Below are 19,412 nucleotides of genomic sequence, written 5' to 3'. Positions count from 1 at the left end.
AGAGATACAAATTTCATTTATTTCTCTTTGTTTTGCCCAATCTTAATGGGAGAAAGAGGAAGGGAATTGAACTAGTTCTTTGAGCTTCATTTTAAATTGAAAATGTAACATCGTATCTCTCGATTACTAAACTCTGTTAGAATGGGGAGTTTTGATACCATGTTAGAATTGAGAAGGAATTCTCAATACATTAATGTATATAAAACTGTATAAGTGACTATCTTTATACAGGTAGTTATATGAGTGTTAAGGCAAGTAATATGAGTACCGTACAAGTATATTACAATGGACTTGTAGCCCATTGGACTTATGTAATATCATTGACCATTTGCTTGAGAAGGACAAAGGGAATGGAATGGATCTTTAAATGACAATCCATCTAGTCCTTGATTTGGTAGTTTGGTGAGAAGAAATTGAATAGTTAGAGAGAATTTCCATTCTATTCTATTCCCTTTTAAACATTCATTCTCATATTTTGGTGGTATACTCATTACTTCAATGAAATGAAGGTGACATACTAATTTATTTCAAACATAGTAGAAAAATACACCATATTTATTATTATTTCATTCCATTTCATCTTTTCATTAACTCCCAAGCACACCAATGATCTTTAGGTTAACCATCAGTTTCTTATTTTCAAATGGAGATGTTTAAGGTTTGAATCTCTCTCCACTTCAAAATAATAATAATAATAATAAAAAATAAAAATAAAAAGCCTTCCAAACATAAGCGAATTACTGACCCTAATTAAGAACATGAAATATATTAGTCAATCAACCAAAAACCCAGTAACAAAAAAGAAAAAAAGAAAAGAAAAAGTGAGGGGTACCCAATGGAAAAGTGAAGAATGAAGTGCAAATTCTATAGACTGAATCATGACTGTTATGGAAAATTAGATAACAAAACCTTATGCTATTTTTGAAAGTTCACAAGCATTCAGATTTTGTAAATTGAATTGTGTAGTTTGTTAGGTGACAGTGATATCACTCTGTTTTGACGGGAAAATTATTATTTCACCAAACAAAATAAAAACAAAAAGGATGAATGCTCCAAAAGAGTTGCTCAAAATTTTCAAATTAGGACCCAGCCATTGGGCCACTATCGTCTGTTTTTCACTAAAAGAGGTGTTCTTTATAATAAACAAAAAAGTATAGGGGACCAAGTCACCAAACTCCAAAGTGACTTCCTTAAAAGTTCCAACCACCATCCTACAAAGCCAGGAGGTCCAAAAGATTTATAAACACACAGCATCTCCAACTCTCCCAACCCAACCTCGACCTAAAGAACAAATAGTCAGTCCCTTTCTTCCAGAGCCTACAATACATACCAATGGCTTTGGTGGGGAGAGTCTTTGTTCTGTTCATGGTGATGGCCTTTGTCCATGTGTCCAATGCAGCTGTGTACAAGGTTGGGGACTCTGCAGGTTGGACCACCATTGGTAACGTAAACTACAAGCAGTGGGCTGCTATTAAGACCTTTGAAGTGGGTGACATTATCCGTAAGTTTTTTCTTTTTCTTCATAATTCATTGTTGAATTCTCTTTTCATGTTGGGTTCTTTGTAGTTTGTGGGAATTGGGTCTTGCTAGTTCCTCTGATAGTTGGATGTTCATTTTTGTCTTATCAAGTCTTCAGCTTTCTTCCCCACAAACGAAAATTTATGGTATAAGATTAAAAAAAAATGTTTTCTTGGTGTGAAATTTCTCTCTATCTAGTAGCTTGTGCCCTGATTTTTCTCAAAATAAGTGTTAAACAAGTTTTTTTACAATTGCTGAAATAGTAAGTACAACATTTTTGTTAATTACTTTCCATTACTTCTTTTTTTTGGTCCAAATCTCTTGAAAGAACATTGTCTCTTTCCATGGTTGTATTTTGCTTTAGCTTAAAGTGACCTCAATCTATTAGTGAGTGCTCCAGCCACTGCCTAAAATATAGAGTGTAGGCACTACTAGGCATAGTCTAGCCAACATGTCTAATGGTGGTTTCCTCGTTAAAAAAGGAAGAGAGTAATTGCATCACAATTGACACGTGTCCATCATCGTATGGCTAACACTAACAATCACAATAACACGACATCAATGATCAAGCTTCTGTTTGGGTTTCATGATGGGGTCTGCCATATACTGCATGGACATCTTGACCCCCACATGCATAGACAGTTTGTTTCCACCAACTCGTGCATACTTTCATGATGATAGCTAGCTTCCACTTTTAAATACAATTATTACTTATTGAGTGACCCACCACCACCGCCACTGGCCCACCACCACCATCTTTCATTTTTCACTAATTAACTTGTTTGTCTCTGCAATTGTACTGAAAAAAAGTGCTACAATTGGGACACTTGTAGGAGAGAAAATGGATTTTTATCGTGGAAAATGCTAACTGATGCTCTTAAGATATTAGTTGATAATTCATTTAAAAAAAGTTTTTATGAGGAAAAAAAAGTAATTAATATTTTGACAATTTTTTTTTTTTTTTTCCATAAAAGTGGTGTTAAAACTTTTCTAAAATGGATTGTTAACTAAGGAAAATTATTAGGTGCTCTCGGAGTACCATAAATGCGCACTCCCTCATCTGGGTCCCACTAATTAAATTCATAGTGGGACCTACCATTCATGTAAGAGAAATGACTACACATTTATTGTACTTGGGACCTATCATTCATGTAAAAGAAAGGATTACGCATTTATTGTACTTCGAGAATACCTAATAATTTTCTATTAACTAATACCCTAAAGACACTCATTAGCTTGACTCTTTTATTAAAGACCTATTGTAAAATCTAAATTGACATTCTCAAAGAAATTCAAGCATCTGCACAAGTAAGGATCTTTAAAGCAAGAGTTTTACATTTGTCAATTGGAAAATGTGCTAAAGTTATTATTAATTTTATTACAAAGTTCTTATAATAGCTGAGCTTTTGGTGTTTAAATGTAACAAATTTTTTTTTTTTTTTGGGTATATTTTCTATTGATTTTGTATCAGGTTTTGAGTACAATGCACAATTTCACAATGTGATGCGAGTAACACATGCAATGTACAAGACATGTAATACATCAGCACCTATGGCCACTTATACCACTGGAAATGACTCCATTACTATCACCACTCGTGGTCACCACTTCTTTTTCTGTGGTGTACCTGGCCACTGTCAATCTGGACAGAAGGTTGACATTAATGTGCTTCGCAATATTTCAAGTACTGCTTTAACTCCATCTGCATTGGTCACTCCTAAGTCTCCTTCAGCTCCTTCTGTACTTGCTCCTTCTCCTAGTAAGGCTGCTCCTCCATTGAATACTCTCAAGGGTGGTTTTGGTATGCTTGGGTTTGCTATGGCATTTCTTGCACTTTTTGCTTCTGGCTCTGCTTAATCAGGAGTGTCTTACTTTGGGTTTTGCGGCCATTTTGAGAATTTTGTTGTTTTATTTTTTTTTTGGAGGGAATTATATAGAATGTAAAAGTATTGTGACTTTTATTGAATAGATCATATACAAACATATATTGAAGATTCATAGAATGTTTCGTTAAGGGTGTGTTTGGATACTGCTTATTTTGCTGAAACTGAAAAATTATTGCTGAAAGTACTGTAGATAAAAGTAAAAATTAGTTGAAATAGTACAATAGAGCCTATAAATAGTGCCAAAAAGTGCAGTGGGACCCATGAATAGTAGTAAAAATAAACTGAATAATGAAATAACTTTAATTTTTCATTCTTACCCAAACGCACGTTAATTGTACCAAAATTGTGATTGAACCATTGACAATTGATGAACTGGTAAATGCATAGATGATTTGTATGGGAAGGCTTATTTCTATTTTGATGTATATGCCTAGTAGACAAGTGTAGTATTTGAAATTGAGTTTGAAACTTTGACGGGTAAATTATTGATTTTTAAAATAAAATAAAAAAATTGAACGAGGAGGACTGAACATTCCACACAATAGATCCACTATTATAAGTGTGGTTCCAATTGTGACTAGCATCACATTTTGTTTGCAATTATTTCAGCATCTATGAGATTTGATCTTCTAGAATTTTTATGGTAACTCTATCATGTAGTTTTTAAAATTCTAACTATTCATGCATTTGGATTTTGTTATGTGATTAACATTTAAATATATTCTAACTACATTATTTCGATATCCATTTAAACTACTATTGATACACTACAAAAAAATTGTCGTCTTCAACAAAAATTTCTAACAAATAATAAGAGCTGCCCAAAAAATAGTTTTGACGGTTGACAACAAATCTCTTCGGTCAAAAATGGTTCATCAAAGATTGTAACATTTATTTCTCAAAAAAAAAAGAAAAAGAAAAAATGATTGTAACATTTCTAATAGAAAAAGAAAAAGTTATGTCGGAATTACATGTACTTTTTGTTGGAAATATGAATTTAAACCACTCATTTAATTATGAAATTAGGATGTAAGAACTCCATTCTCCGTACTAGAGCTGTATAGAAAACTATGGTGACTACGCTTAAATCAACTATATGGTCACCGCACTGCTAACTACGGTGAATATGCAAAAACTGAATTGCAACTACAAAGTGAGGTGTGGTTTGCGGTTTTGATTTCAAAAAACCACAAAAACCACACCACACCTATTAATATATATTTTATATTGTGTGTCTATATATAATATATATGTAGGGACACGTTTTGCAATCCAAGCCCAAAGTGTGTGGTATATTGGCCAAGTGAGCTCAGTACAATAAATTTGTAGAGAGTAGGTTAAAGAACTAGGTCCTAATGAATTGGACAACGGCTAATATGGAATTAGATGACAATCAAGCACAAATAAGACGTACTGATATGAATGAACTTCTTGTCAAAGGAGGTAATTTTTCATATAAATCAACTAAACAGAGTACAAGTACAATTTTGATTACTACAGTATTCTTTCTTTATTTTTCCGATCCCCTTCCTCTGAGGTCTCAACTCTCATTTATACTACATCTCTTCCTTCATCTTTACCCTACACGTGGATAGTTGATGGTTTATGCTGATACTTGTCCCATCAGCCTCCTCTAGAAGTCTTTAGGAGTGGTTGTAAGGCTGAAAAAGTACTATTCAGAGATCACTTCCTCATTAATGCAGTCAGAAAGTTAACTACAGAATATTCAATGCGATGGTAGCAGCTTTTCCTTAGATATTTTTGAGTTCCCATCTTTCTTGTATGTTTATAATGCACGTCCCTATCACTAGAGCTTCCTGGAAGGTCACTTTGATCGTTAGGATCTATATCTAATCTGTGTTTAGCTTATCCGAGAAGATATTCCTCTTCGGACCACCTTTCCATTTGTATCTTGCTCATTAAGTCCTAAGTCTGAACCATTCATTACCATCCATTCGTCCTCAGACTACTCACGCTCTCGACCAAGGCCCAAGGTCCAATATATGATTTGGGTTCTTAACCTTACAATATATAACATATAGATTATATTAATGTTCACTCTGCTATCTAAATATGGCATTAAATGAGATAATGAGTAATTTTATCATTACATCCCATTTCCGCCAGGTGTAGTTTGATACAATTCTCTCAAATTGATAGGTTGGGAGTTGGAGAGACATTATAAAAGAGAAGTTTAGAGTGGAAAAATGTAATTTTCCATTATTTTTGCATTAAAATCCCACTTCTTTTTCCACTGTCAACACTCTATATATCTTATTTATGCAAACAGCAAACTCTAGTTTTAAATAAATGTTCATTTAATTTGCATTTATTTGGATTTGGGATATTGAAATTAGGGTTTCTTCTAAGTGAGTTTTTTTGTGCTGGACTTGTTTGGGTGATCGGTTTTTCTTGTGTAAGATCACTGGTGAGAAAAAACCTAATTCTAACATTTGTATACTAAGAGCTATTATGCAGAGGGTTATAATAAATTTTTTTTTTTTTTTTAAACATATAAAGATATTGGGGATTTTGAAAAGCTTAGATTGTTCGTGGAAGTGGCATTTCGTAAGAAGATGAAAAAAGAAAAACAAAAGAAGGTTCTAGTTTTTGTTGTTATTTTGGTTTGATTTGAATGAGAAGCTCAACTTAAGTCAAGTTTATTCGTTTTGTTCGGTAGGTCAAAAAATAAATAAAAACCCGGTAGGGCACCATTGACTTTGCTCCACTAATCTATCATATGATTATTTTTCTCAGTTGTATATGATACAAAATTTAGATGGGTGTGGTCAACGACACCCCCACCTCCCCGGGCGCCCTTTTTCTACCGCGACAAGCCGACAACATTCAATCAAAGGGGGAGTAATTAATTGTCAATTCTAAACCTATAAGCTTGGTACATTTATGATTACAAAATAGAAGAAAGAATTAGATTCAGGAAAGAATTGTAGTAAGCAGAAAGAATGAATCTTCAAGGAAGATAGGACAGCAACATCAGCTGGATGTATGACCTTGGACCAGAAGACCATTGAGAAGTGGGAGTTCTGCATCCCCATTCCCCATAGATACTCTTCTATCATGATGCCGTGCTCTGCAATCAGATGTTTATGGACAGGATTAACAAGTTGAAAATAAAAAATGAATGAAAACATATTGCTTCACATTTGATAATATAGGCACTAAGTTCTGCAGGTAATACAATGACAGAATAAGTTGTCTATAAGGAAAACAGATGGCTCAGTCAAAGACCAGATTGCTAGTACATGGCCAAAGGATGACTTAAAAATTTAACTTGATTATTGAACCCGTAGGCATGAAAGAAATATAATTTTGACATGTTCAAGATCTGGAAAGAATTCCAAAAGTAAAGCTCTAATCAAAATGGAAGCTTTCACTCCCATTAAAATGTACCATATATTCTACAAAATGAAATGAGTAACATGCAATATTTTATTGAAATAGAGGGTCATGCAGTACACCAAACAGCCAAAGTTGGTTTTCAATTTCCAATTCATGTGTGCAACTAGCCGTCTCTTCATTTGAGATGGACTTCTAATCACCCTTCTCTAATAAAGTAATTGATCAATAACCAAGACAGAAGAAAATAAATAAATTACCATTAGTCCAATAAATTCAATATATAATTATCAAATAAATAAATAAATTCAACATATAGGGGGTGACTGTTATACACTCATCAAAACAGACAAAAACTGGCATGTAATTACTGTTAAGTTTAAAGGAACATCAAAATCAACATAGGAAGAATTTTTTGCAGAGTAAAAAATCACATGCTGATAGACATCTCTGAATCCTATGTGCTAAGCACCATTAAAGAAAGAGTTACCGTTTGAAAATTGATTCTCAAGTCATAAGTCCACAAAAAAGTACTAGACTGGCTCTACAGATTAAGTTCAGATTCTCCATTGCAGAGTATCAAAGTTGGTATATCTAAGCAAAGCATTATAGAGACCTTACACTGGTCGATTGGAGCTCCACTGTAGCTGATTCCTCATTATCCTGTGATGAAAACCATCAAATGTCGATTACTATATAGTCTATACAATCTGAATATATAGAAAGGTTAAGGACAGTAGCAATACCTCAATCAACAAATCCCTCCGGGTTATCAGACCAATCACACGAGATGGACGAGGGACAACAAATATATGTCTCAAACCTAGTTGGCGGAAAAGATTATATACCTGTACAAGCAAGAAGATGCAATGTTTATTTGACAAGATTAGAGACAGACAGACAGACAGACAGGACACATGCATACAAAAATAATCCTACATGTAAAGACATATTATCACCTTTGTCAGAGACATATCTTCGGGGACAATGTATGGAGATGGATTCAAAAATGGGGCAAGATCTATGTACATTTCCAAGTCATCAGGACTAAGATGTATATCATCCAAAGTTAATCCTTTACTGGAAACAGGTTTGACAAATTCACTCGGAGTGTGCCTGGAGTTTAGAGGAACAATCAAAATCTTATAGAGAAGTGAAGATAAGGCAAGACTTAACTGTAGTATGAAACCACCAATTACCTTGTAGGCCTGGATCCAGCTCTTGTATCACTGGGCAAAGGACTGTGCTGGAAATCTACCTTAGTCTGAAGAAGTACCAACATATGACTGCATCATGAACCAAATACTAAAAAAGTTAATTTTTTTACACTAACGATCCATTTGTTTTGACATTAACAATTTCTAAAACGAGTCATTTTTTAAAAATAATTTTTGGAAAACTATCTCATTTTCCTATGTTTAATGGGAAATTATCATGTACTCCCGAAGTATCATAAATGCATACTCCCTCCTCTTACATGAATGGTGGGACCCACCATTCATGTGAGAGGAGGGTCCCGAAGTATCATAAATGCATACTTCCTTCTCTCACATGAATGGTGGGACCCACTATTCATGTAAGAGGAGGAAGTACGCATTTATGGTACTCCGGGAGTACCTAATAATTTTTCATGTTTAATACCGTCTTTAAAAATGAGATATAGCTGTTGTCAATAGTTTCCATATTGCCTCTTAACTTGCTTTATTTAGTATGGCTTGAGATAGAATTGTTTTTAGGAAAATTTAAGTATAAAACAATCTCTAAAAATATATTATATATTTAATAGGATTTTCCATTGACCAAAGATAGTTTTTTCCTTTGACATTTTTTTTTTATGACACGAAATACAGGAAAATGCAGAAAACTATCTTCACAAAATGTTTTCCACTGAAACAAATGGAGTGCAAATACATGCTTCTGCTTTTAATAAATGATATCATACATACAGAAAGAAAACCAACTCAATATGCTATACCTGCGAAGCATAAGTCCGATGACAAGCGTTTCCCCATTTCTTGTGTGATCAATCACCTGGGTAGGTTGAAGTATGATAAAGTACTTAAGAAATGGGCTAGAACACCATTAAAATTAGAATTAAAAGCAAAGTAGAGTTAAGCTTACAGGAAAACCATTATGTTTGTTGCTCTGCAAAATAGAAACTACATCTGCAACCTTAACAACACGAGGGAAGGAGACCACCTTCAAAGTTGGGAAAGAAAGTGCTTAGTGAATTTATGATGGCATGCACAATGCAAGTAGAAGAAGAAAAAAAAAAAAAAAAACAATATAATGCACCCAAAGCCAAATAGCAGGAAAAAGAAATATATCCACCACCATATTATATATGCATGTTCATCAGAAGGTACACCTCTTGATTTGAAAAGATAATGAGCATAACATTTGATATTGGAGGTGCTATTTTCCCCCTATTTTTTGTTATTAGTTTCCAAATTTTTTAATAGTTACTAAATTCTCCTTTTCAGTATGGAGAGAAATCATTTGCAATCTTTTACCAAAAGCTTCTCCATTTTTTGTCTTCCTATTCTATTGTACTAATATGATTATATTACAGCACAACAGCAAATGCAAATCTTCCACAAATAAGACCATTTTATCTTTCTTTCTTTCTTTTCTTTTTTTTTTTTTTTTTTTTTTTTTTTCAATAATTGAAAGCCAGCAGGGTTTTCTTCCTCTGAAAGCCTCAGTCAAATTATGTGAACCATGACCCTAGGTTCTGCATGGCCTATTTCAGGTAGGCATATTCCAATTTGCTTAGGCCAAAATACCAATCAAAAAAATTAGTTGGGCCAGAATACAATAATTTTTTACACCTATACACATTACATGTGTCAACGTCCTAACATCTACATTTATGAAGGCTGCTGTTGGGAAAACTCATGTCTGTCTTGACACTAGACATATCCTCGTTCAAAATCAATAATTAATGGAAAATTTGAAATTATAAGTGACATTCACCCTTTGTCCACAGGCCTCTTTAGCTGCCATTTTACGCATCTGGTACTTAGGTCTAGATTCCAGTAATGGAATGCCCCTCAGTTGTGCCTGTTCCTCATATAGGCCTTCATTAAAAGCATCACCAACAGCCTGCCATGGGAAAAGACTAAGTACATTTCATAACGCAACTATTAGTAAAATGACAAACCCTAAAAACAATACCTTTGAAATTAGAAGAACAAGCATGATCAGAGGTAAAAGTTTCAAGTTATTTGTGATCTCAACCATAATGACACAAAGAGAGACTGTCATCCGCATTGAACCTCCAAGAAAAGAAGCAGCTCCCAGTAGAGCATATCTAAAAAGTCCAAGAAAAAGCACATCAGGAACAAGAATGAAGGCAGCATGTAGCAAATTGTATATGCTGGCAATCTAACGGAAAACAGTCTTAAGCAAAGCACGCGATCATGAAAATAGAAGCAGCAATAGAAAAGGTTCATATGGAGGTAATAGCAGCATATGTATTGACTATAACACGGAGAAACAAAAAAGAGGGCACATAATTGTGTGTTACATAGAAATGTTTTTTCATATAGGTAAGACAAAATGTCATTAAAAAGGGACTGCTACATGTAAAAAGAACATGCAGCAGTCAGAAGAGTACATCAAATAATAAAGAAGAAAAGAAAAGGACAAAAAAACTATATAAAAGAAATAAGGGAGTCTATAAACATCGGATGGAATCACTAGATATGAGTCCCCAATCCCGAGACCAATCAAATAAAGTCCCTGTGAAAGACGCTAGGAGCTGCCCCGGGCCACTTCATATCCTCAAATGTGCACCTATTCCAGTCCCTCCAAATACACCCATCAAACATCTCAAGAAGCACCCAAGCAACCCCAAAAGATCTAAAAACAAAGCTCCACAACTGATGCGCCACCCCACAATGGATTAGAAGATGGTTAACAAATTCCCCATCACATCGGCACATGCAGCACCAATCCACAATGGAATAACTGCTTTTCCTCAAATTGTCTGCAGTGAGGATCTTCCCCAAAGCCGCTGTCCAAACAAAGAAAGAAACTCTTTTGGGGGCCTTGACCCCGAAAATAGCTTTCCAAGGAAAGACAATAGAAGAAGGCCACCTCAACACACTATAGAAAGACCAAATCTCAAAATCCCCATTCTTCCTTAGCTTCCACCTCATCTGGTCCCCACCCTAACTAAGTGGAATATTAGACTCCAAAATATGAGTAAAAGCCGCCACCAAATCTATTTCCCAATCATTAAATTACAATGGAACCGCAAAAAGGAATTCAAAAATCAGATATAGCATTTTCTAACTAATTGTTGGCAGAGCCGCACAAGTACATAGTATTAACAGGGAGACCTATTTTCCGGAGCTTCAGGGAAGTTTTCCATGGTTAAACTAGCATTTATAAAATTCAGACAGTGGATAGAGCTTCTGTTCATTTGATCTTTAAACACAAAATGTTGGTCAAACCTACATATACAAGTGTAATGCCTAAAGTTATGGCTTTCAATTGAAGAACTGGAAATTTTCAACAAAGAAGAAATAAATAACCAATTTAAGGCCCTCATCCACTCATAGACCAATCTCAAGAAAGAAGAATTCTGAAGCTCGAGTCGCAAAAAATATGAATCTGATATAAAAATTCCACAGGATGAAATGATCATGATACTCACGTTCCCTCTTCGATGTTGAGCTTCTTGTAAAAGTTAACAACAAACATGCCAACTAGACGTCCATAAGTTGATCCTATCATTATTCCGGGAACAAATTGACCAGCTGGGACTGCAGTACCAAATGTCACCACAGCTAGGGTATAAAACATAACCTGCAGTTCATTAAAAGAAGGAAAAACTTGCATTAAGCATAATTTCAAGCACCAAAACAGCAACAATATCTTTGCACATTATGAGAACTTCAAAAGTTTAATTCAAATGTTAGTTGGAAGTCCTGGCTCAACTGATGTATATGCAAGTATGCAACATAGTTAATCAGAATAAGATGCTGTAAAGTAATTAAGAGAAAACAGTGTAGTGCATGAGCAGTATATCTGTCCAAAAGACTATGCAGTAAGCTAGTAAATGCAGTACCAAAAAGGTCAACAAACTTTGGGCACTGTACTCATGAATTGTTTTTGCACTGAACAAATTCCTTATGGCATCATCCTGTACCAACAAAGACAAATTCCAGTAAACTGAAACCATAGAGGCACCATGCAAATGTAGCCATGTAAATGAAAGAATAGAGTTTCCGAAAATAAAGAAAAACCTGAGTATTGAAGAATATAGTTGCAAGGTCATTGTATTCATTATCCTTACTGCAATAAAACTGAAAATGGAAAAAAATTAAGATAAGAACATGTGAAAGCTACATCAAGACTCCACAACATATATCTTAAGGTTAAAAATTAAAAGTACCCACCAAAAAGACAAGGGTTGACATTCAAAACTTTAAGAAGGAAGAAAAAAAATAAAACAAAAAGTTCTCATTATCTGCAACAACAAATTTCATCATATGAAAGGATCTACAATTAGGTTATAAGAATATTGATTGAAGTAGGGGTTCTATTAAAATAATAAGGGGGAGAAAATCTCTGGTATTACTAAAAAACAGGGAACATGTAACACTTGCACATGCATTTGGAGTCAGCAACGTCACACCATTCATGGTTTAGGGTCCAAATTCTAACCACAAATTTATTTTGATATATAAGTGGGTATAATAAACTATTTTTCTTTTCAAAATCACAAGAACACACAATCTATTCAAGTTTAAGATAACTGAAAAAATTATGATAGTAATTTAGTAAAATAAATGGAGTTTATGTTGGGCATGTGATAGAACTTCAAAATTACATGTCAGATAGATAATCAACTGTAAAAGAAAACCTTAAAAGTAATCCAAAAGGAACAAAAACCAGTATCAGAACTTACATTTACATAATTCCCATACATTCCAGGTGGCCTTGGGCATTCTATACCAGAATCAGGATCCGAATCAGGACATGGACTGCATTTTCTTAAAAGTGGTAATCCAAAGGAAATAAATGAGGTTATCAGGGAGACAAGGCATGCTTCAATAATCTGCAAGGATTTTTTTGTTTTTGTTTTGGGAGAGGTGATGGGTAAGATATAACCATTAGATAACAATAAATTATAGGAAGAAAAGAACATAAGCATATAGAACATGTAATTTCCATAATTGTTCCTCAAAACACTACCTTGACTCGGTTCCCTCTCTTGTGTAAATGATTTCGGCGCCAATAACATATATAACGAGTAAGTTGGTTAAACAGGGCTCCTGCCAAAAAGACAAAAATTAAACCAAAAACTTGATGAAGAAAATTTCTATGTAAACCATCTTCGCAAAACTTACCTAGTAGACCTCCAATAACTCCAATAATTGCCATTGGCAGCATCTCCTCAAAAGAGTAGTCCTCTTGAGCACTGAAAATAAGATCACTTAGAAAAAAAGCAAAAGCTCAAGGCAAAGATGAATACAGAAGAGTCAAGTAAGTTTAGATTCTAACCCTGATATATCCCAGATTATGAAGCCACCAGAGCCAAAATGTCCACATTTTCCACTCTTACACCACCCCATTGCAGTACGCACCACAACAGCCACAACAGCAGAAGTAAAGAAGACACGCCACATAAGTTGACTCCTCCACCTTCAATTGTATAATGCAAATCAATTTAAAGGGTCTCCCATATATAAATTTATAAATCTGAAACATTTCTAGAGTTGAATATTTCACAGCATAAAAAGTAGCACATTTCCAAAGAAACTAATGCTCTTTGAACCATGCATACAAAAATGTGTCAAGAGATATAAATTGATCAAGAAAAGGCACCTTTTTACCCTTCCCAGCATACCCTCTAATCCCAATATTAATTATGCAATCAAGAACAAAATTATCTTACCAAGATGTAACTTCTTCCAATGCAAATAATACACCACCAACTGGAGCTCTAAAAGCAGCAGCAACTCCAGCTGCACACCCACAGGTTACCTTTTCAAAACATTAGACAAATGGAAAATGAGCAAGATTTAGAGGCATACCACCTACATAGTCAGATGACAGGAGCCCAGAGTAGTACATATCTAAGCACACTGACAAATAAGAAAGATTACAAATAAAGTAGCAATTCTTCACATTAACATACAAACTGAAGAGGTTGCAGTACAAGATTATCGGCAGAAAGTACCAGTTTTACAGCAGGATTAGCCTTTTAATTGGACAGAAAAGGTTTCTTATGGACTGTAGATCATTTCCAAGTGAATGAGAAGCACCCAAGTCAGTACCATCTTTTGTAGTTATAATCCATATTAAGAATTAGAATTATCCAACAAAAATACTTCTCTACTCCTAATATAACCCCTTTAACTAAGTAATAACACAAGTGCACACTCCATAGATAAGACCTTGAGAACTATTGTGATTAAAGCATATTATTATGCATGTACAGATTGATATGATGCCCTTGCATGATACAATCATTGATAAAATATTAGCACAAAAATGTCTATAAAATGGAAATGAACATAAAACATGTTGAGAACTCTGAACTGGAAAATTTTTCAGATTTATTATATTACACATGGTACATTCCTCTTACAGCAAACCCAAAAATACAAATACAAATTGTTGTGCCAATATCCTGTGATATCCAGAACACTAAACAAAACTTGCACAGGGCATTAAGATTATTAGTTATGACTGTCACAAAAAGAGATTAAACAAAGCATATTATCCTGTCTAATGGTTTTTTCTACATGTCAAAATCAACAAAGAAATAAATTTATGGTTAGAGGATACTCAGTTGAATTTGGAAAATATGACACAGGTGGAGGCTTTAGACTACTAAATAAAAGGCTTAAAGTCACTCACAAGATCACGGCGATCCCGATCACTCTTAAAAACTTGCAACCATCTGGAACTTAGATGATATTTTGTGGATCCACCCTGAATTTCACACAACACAAAAGAAAACTTTAGTTTGTAAGGCTAACTCTAGAAAGAGGCTACACATAGTGTCAATAAATAAATAAAATGAAGATATGGTAATAGCTAGGATTTTCTTTCCTCCAACTCTGGGAGCATGTTTGATTATTAGCATTATACATAGAAACTTCAACAAAATACAAGTTACAAAAATCACTAATAAACACCAGAATAGATCTTCGCATCAAGTTGCATGAAAAAGAATCATAAAAGCAATGAAATAAACTCCACCAAAATTGCTAAGCAAACTGTTAAGGACCAGCAATACAGAACTCCCACCGTTCAGGCGTATCAAGAACCAATCTTAGATTATGTCATAGAACTAAAAACAATACATGGTTGTATAGTAAAACAAATGTCTTTTGAGTACAGATTTACGAAATCACACGGGGCAGCTCTTATTAAACCAACCTAGATTCATGATGGCAGTGCCATGTTCAAATAAGAAGAACAGTAAGACAAAACATTCATGATAAATAAAATATTGACACACCTCAAGCAAGCCAGACGAGGGATGTCAAAGAAAAAGGATCAAGATATATAAGTACCAAACTAATACATTTGACCTCCCTTAATACAGAATCAAGTGGCTGTGGTTGCACAAAAATCATTAGTAGGAAATGGACTTGAAACTTGTATTGGAGAATAAAATGAATCATGATCAAAAGAAATCAAAACTTTTCTCCGTTAATAATATTTAGCTTCCTTGTGAAGTAATAGTCCTTCATCACATAGTGCCATGTCTAATATCTGATTTTATAATATTGCACGTTAGAAATAATCAGTTATTGTCTTGGAGCAGGGACACTTGGGAACATGACTTTAATGACCTTCTCACCATGAAAACCACAATGTTTTCTTTTAATTTCAAATTTTTAATTTTTTTCTGTTGAGGCCTTAGAAACCCGTAGTCTTCAAATGGAAAAAAGGGTAATAAAAGACAATGAACTGTAAAAGGGGGACTTGTGTTTGGGAAATAAAAGAAGAATAAAACAAAAGCATAGGACATAGGAATCAGCACTAAAGGTTTGTAGAGATCAGCATCAAGCGAGGGAAAAAAAATTAGATAGAGCCTAGGCATCAACACCTAGGGTTGCTTGGAATCAGCACTAAGTATGATAGAAACCCAGGAATCAGCACCAAGCACTGGAAGAAAACTCCCTACCCAAATTTTACAAATCCATCAACTGTTTCAATAGTGAGATTTAAGCCCTTTAGATAGAGCCCCAAATTACATCAAACATGGAAGCAAATAAAATCATAATAACATTAGATCATATATGGAAATAAAATTCAAATAGCCATCAAATCTCTCTAATAGCTTCAATTAAAATCACTCAACATCAATTACAATCAATCATAATTCAAGTCCAACAAATTCAATCAACATTAATGGGCCTCAACAGGTCTAATTTGGTATCTGCAGACTCTGCACTGAAAGGGGGGAGGCGGGATTTGAAAAAAATAAAAAATAAAAAATGAATTTATTTAAAACAACCAAAAAAAAAAAAAAAGTTCTGCCCAGTCAGAATATATTTAATTACTAGCAGCATGTGCTTACCTGTCCAAGCAAAGAAGCAATACAAGCACCAGTATGAACAAGAGGACCTTCTTTGCCTAGAGCTAGACCACCTCCCACTGAGCCAATGCTTCCAAATATCTGTAAATTACCAGGAAAAGGACCACAATTAAAACACATATCAAGTGTAAACTAAACAAGTAACTCAGAATGCAAAGACAGACCTTTGTACCTTTCCAATCAAGGTTCTGAAAAGAAGGATACCATGAATATCAATTCCTGTACATTAGATTGACACTTCACTGTCAACATACATGACATTGAGACAGTTGACTGATGAATACATCTCAAAATAGCTAACTGACGGGTCTAGCTCACCATTCAAATAACCCTTGATTTCAGGAATTCCGGATCCAGCTGCTGCTGGTGCAAAATTCGTGACAATATATACAGACGACAAGACTAGAACTAAGTTGATTAATACGTATACGAAACACCCAGCCACATATGATTTTTGTATTATAGCAAAAGTCAATGCAAACTTCCAGCCGGCAAAGTTCTCAACAGAGAGATTTATGAAAACGGCAGCTAATCCAGTACCTAAAAAAAAAGTTCAAAAGGAAAAACGATATATATAACATAAGCATCAGAAGATACAAACAACAAAAACATCTGAAACTAGACTAACTACATGAATCTAACCCTTCGCTCACATCTATAAATACGAAAAGATAAAAACAAAAAATCTACTATCGTCTTTGGAGTACAAAACTATATATTATATAGCATCAAATTTCATTTTTGATGAGTAGAACTTTATTTTATAGCATCAATTCTTATCAAAACCCGTGGGAATCTGAAATAAACTGGATTAATGTACGGAACTACATTTTTTTTGGATCATTTATTTTCCAATCCACTAGTTCAAATGCTTCGTTTAAACTAAATACTACCATTTGCAATATTAACAAGCACATTTCTGATCAAAGTATCTTCGATTCTCGATTTCCTTAAGTAAACCGACTATCTATCAATCTATCTACCAAACCTAAAAATTCCATTGTGATGAATAAACCGGCAATAATCGATTTAGTCTAAATAGATTCACAAACTCACTGAATAAAATAAAAAAACTAAAGAGATTACCTATGCCAATAAGCAAAGAAAAGAACCACTTCACCATTACATTATATCCAACGTAGAGCTTTCCTCTCTGTGCCTATACATCTCAAAAAAAAAGCACACAAAATTCAACTCGGAGAAAAACGAATTTTTCAACAATTTCAAGTACAATTTTGTGATCACAGAGAAGAAAACAAAGACCTGCTCTTCCCAATAGGCATAGTTCTCGACGACTTCGTAGTCAAGGCTCTCAACGCTGCTACTCCCATCGCTTCTCTGCACGAGCCCTATGTCTTCTTGCTCGCCTTCCTCGGCGTTCGGTAGCCGCGACCACGCGAGCCTCGCAGTCTCGATCCCATTCTGAAGGTGATTCGATAACATGATATTTTGATCTTGGTTTTACGAAATCGAATTCCAAAACCCTAGAGTTCACCGAAGAAGAATTCAATTTCCCTCCAAAACTCTTCCGATTCGAGAATTCAAGTCCCGTACGGCATTCGAATATTCAGAATCTTGAGCAGATCGGAGACTTTCAAAAACCCGAAAATTTTGCTTATTTAGAGAAGAGGAAGAGCGAATTGAGAGATGGAAATGACCGTTGCGTAAAACGAAGACTGGCTCTCTCTCTCTCTCTCTCTCTCGCGCGCGCTCAATCTCGGTCTTCCTGGAGTCTGGATGTTGAGTCTATTTCTTTCTTTATTAGGACTTAGGAGTAATGAGAATGACAGTTCGATTGTCTTTGCAACGAAGGTTGGCCGTAAAGGCATTCATTTAATTTTATTTTTAACATGATCTGAGGTGAGCCATCATGCTCAAATAAGAATAGTATATAAAATAAGTATATATACTCTATTTTTTTTTTTTTTTTTTGAGGGGGAATAACTGAATAAGTATATATACTTATTTTCAAATTTATACCATCAAATGACTTAAATCTCAAGTTTATATCTTTCTCAAACAAAAAAAAAAACAAAAAAAACAAAAAAAAAAAATCTCAAGATATATATATGTTGATAAGAGATTAGTGGTTCTATTTTCGCCTGTATCAAATATTAATTGGTATATTAATTTGATGATAAAAAATAATCACCATAAACGAACATTATAATTTGAAATACTATTGTGTCTATTTTAAAAATAAAACATATAATTAAATAAGTATAATTTTAAAAAATTTGTTTAAAAATATATTATTACGTTTGAGCTTAGTTAGTTTAATAGTTTAACTAAATTTAGGTATAAACTTGACTTATTTGTTAAGTAAATTGACATAAATAGCTGCATCAGAGGATATAATCAGAAATCGAGTTTCATAAGAATTTGTTCAAGAATATATTGTTATATTTGAGCTTAACTAGTTTAATAGTCAAACTAAATTTAGACATAAGCTTCACTTATTTGCTAAATAAATGGACATGATACATCAAGGTTAGTGTAGGTTATTGTACTGTTGGTTGCACAAACATGTTAGATGGACGGCTGGATCAGTGTCTGTGATGTAAGATTGGTGACAACTCCGTGGAAAGCACTGATGTGAATTCGCTGGTGGTGGCAGCTGATGACGTGGGCCAAAATTGCAATGGAATTACTGAAAGTTCGTTGTAACCAGTAGTTGAGTCGTGGATTTGAAAGTGCAACTGTTGTTGTGGACTTGAGTTGCCTACCACCGTTGACACCATGATTGGTTGGAACTTGGAAGGGAAAATTGGTTTTATTTGTTTGTTTGTTTGTTTTTTTTTTTTTTTTTAATAGCTTAGGAAAAATTCTGTCCAATGTATGTGCTTTGATGGGACATTTGTTGAGGATTGAGGAACAAATTAAGTGCACCTTCTCTCAAAAGTAAGTGCACCAATGTAAAGGGTGGGTGTGGTTTTTATCCAATGTCCTATGAAACTAAATTTGCTGCAATCATAACATGTGCTTTGATGGGACATTTGTTGACGGTTGAGGAAAAAATTAAGTGCACCTTCTCTCAAAAGTAAGTGCGCCAATGTAAAGGGTGTGGCTTTTGTCCAGTG

The 19,412-nt window shown here is 34.3% G+C and overlaps 2 protein-coding genes across 2 annotated transcripts; one reads left to right on the top strand and one right to left on the bottom strand.

The window, feature by feature from the left end:
- Nucleotides 1-1,185: 1,185 nt before the first annotated feature.
- Nucleotides 1,186-3,532, top strand: LOC126689372 (mavicyanin). Its single transcript, XM_050384544.1, has 2 exons — nt 1,186-1,501; nt 2,990-3,532. Exons 1-2 carry the CDS (start codon nt 1,333-1,335, stop codon nt 3,373-3,375), a joined length of 555 nt encoding a protein of 184 aa, XP_050240501.1. The 5' UTR covers nt 1,186-1,332; the 3' UTR covers nt 3,376-3,532.
- A 2,561-nt stretch (nt 3,533-6,093) lies between these two features.
- Nucleotides 6,094-18,153, bottom strand: LOC126689371 (chloride channel protein CLC-d). Its single transcript, XM_050384543.1, has 23 exons — nt 17,596-18,153; nt 17,419-17,491; nt 16,651-16,872; nt 16,505-16,551; nt 16,315-16,413; nt 14,640-14,714; nt 13,672-13,760; nt 13,278-13,418; nt 13,124-13,194; nt 12,969-13,048; nt 12,682-12,831; nt 12,017-12,076; nt 11,839-11,913; nt 11,425-11,576; nt 9,939-10,074; nt 9,738-9,866; nt 8,883-8,960; nt 8,737-8,792; nt 7,961-8,047; nt 7,721-7,877; nt 7,508-7,609; nt 7,378-7,424; nt 6,094-6,495 (listed from the first exon to the last, which is right to left on the bottom strand). Exons 1-23 carry the CDS (start codon nt 17,773-17,775, stop codon nt 6,399-6,401), a joined length of 2,403 nt encoding a protein of 800 aa, XP_050240500.1. The 5' UTR covers nt 17,776-18,153; the 3' UTR covers nt 6,094-6,398.
- Between the last annotated feature and the right edge of the window lie 1,259 nt (nt 18,154-19,412).

The sequence above is a fragment of the Quercus robur genome, chromosome 6 (assembly GCF_932294415.1).
Source record: "Quercus robur chromosome 6, dhQueRobu3.1, whole genome shotgun sequence".
Taxonomy (NCBI): domain Eukaryota; kingdom Viridiplantae; phylum Streptophyta; class Magnoliopsida; order Fagales; family Fagaceae; genus Quercus; species Quercus robur.
Note: the sequence above shows the minus strand (reverse complement) of the source record. Positions and strands in the feature narration are given on the sequence as shown.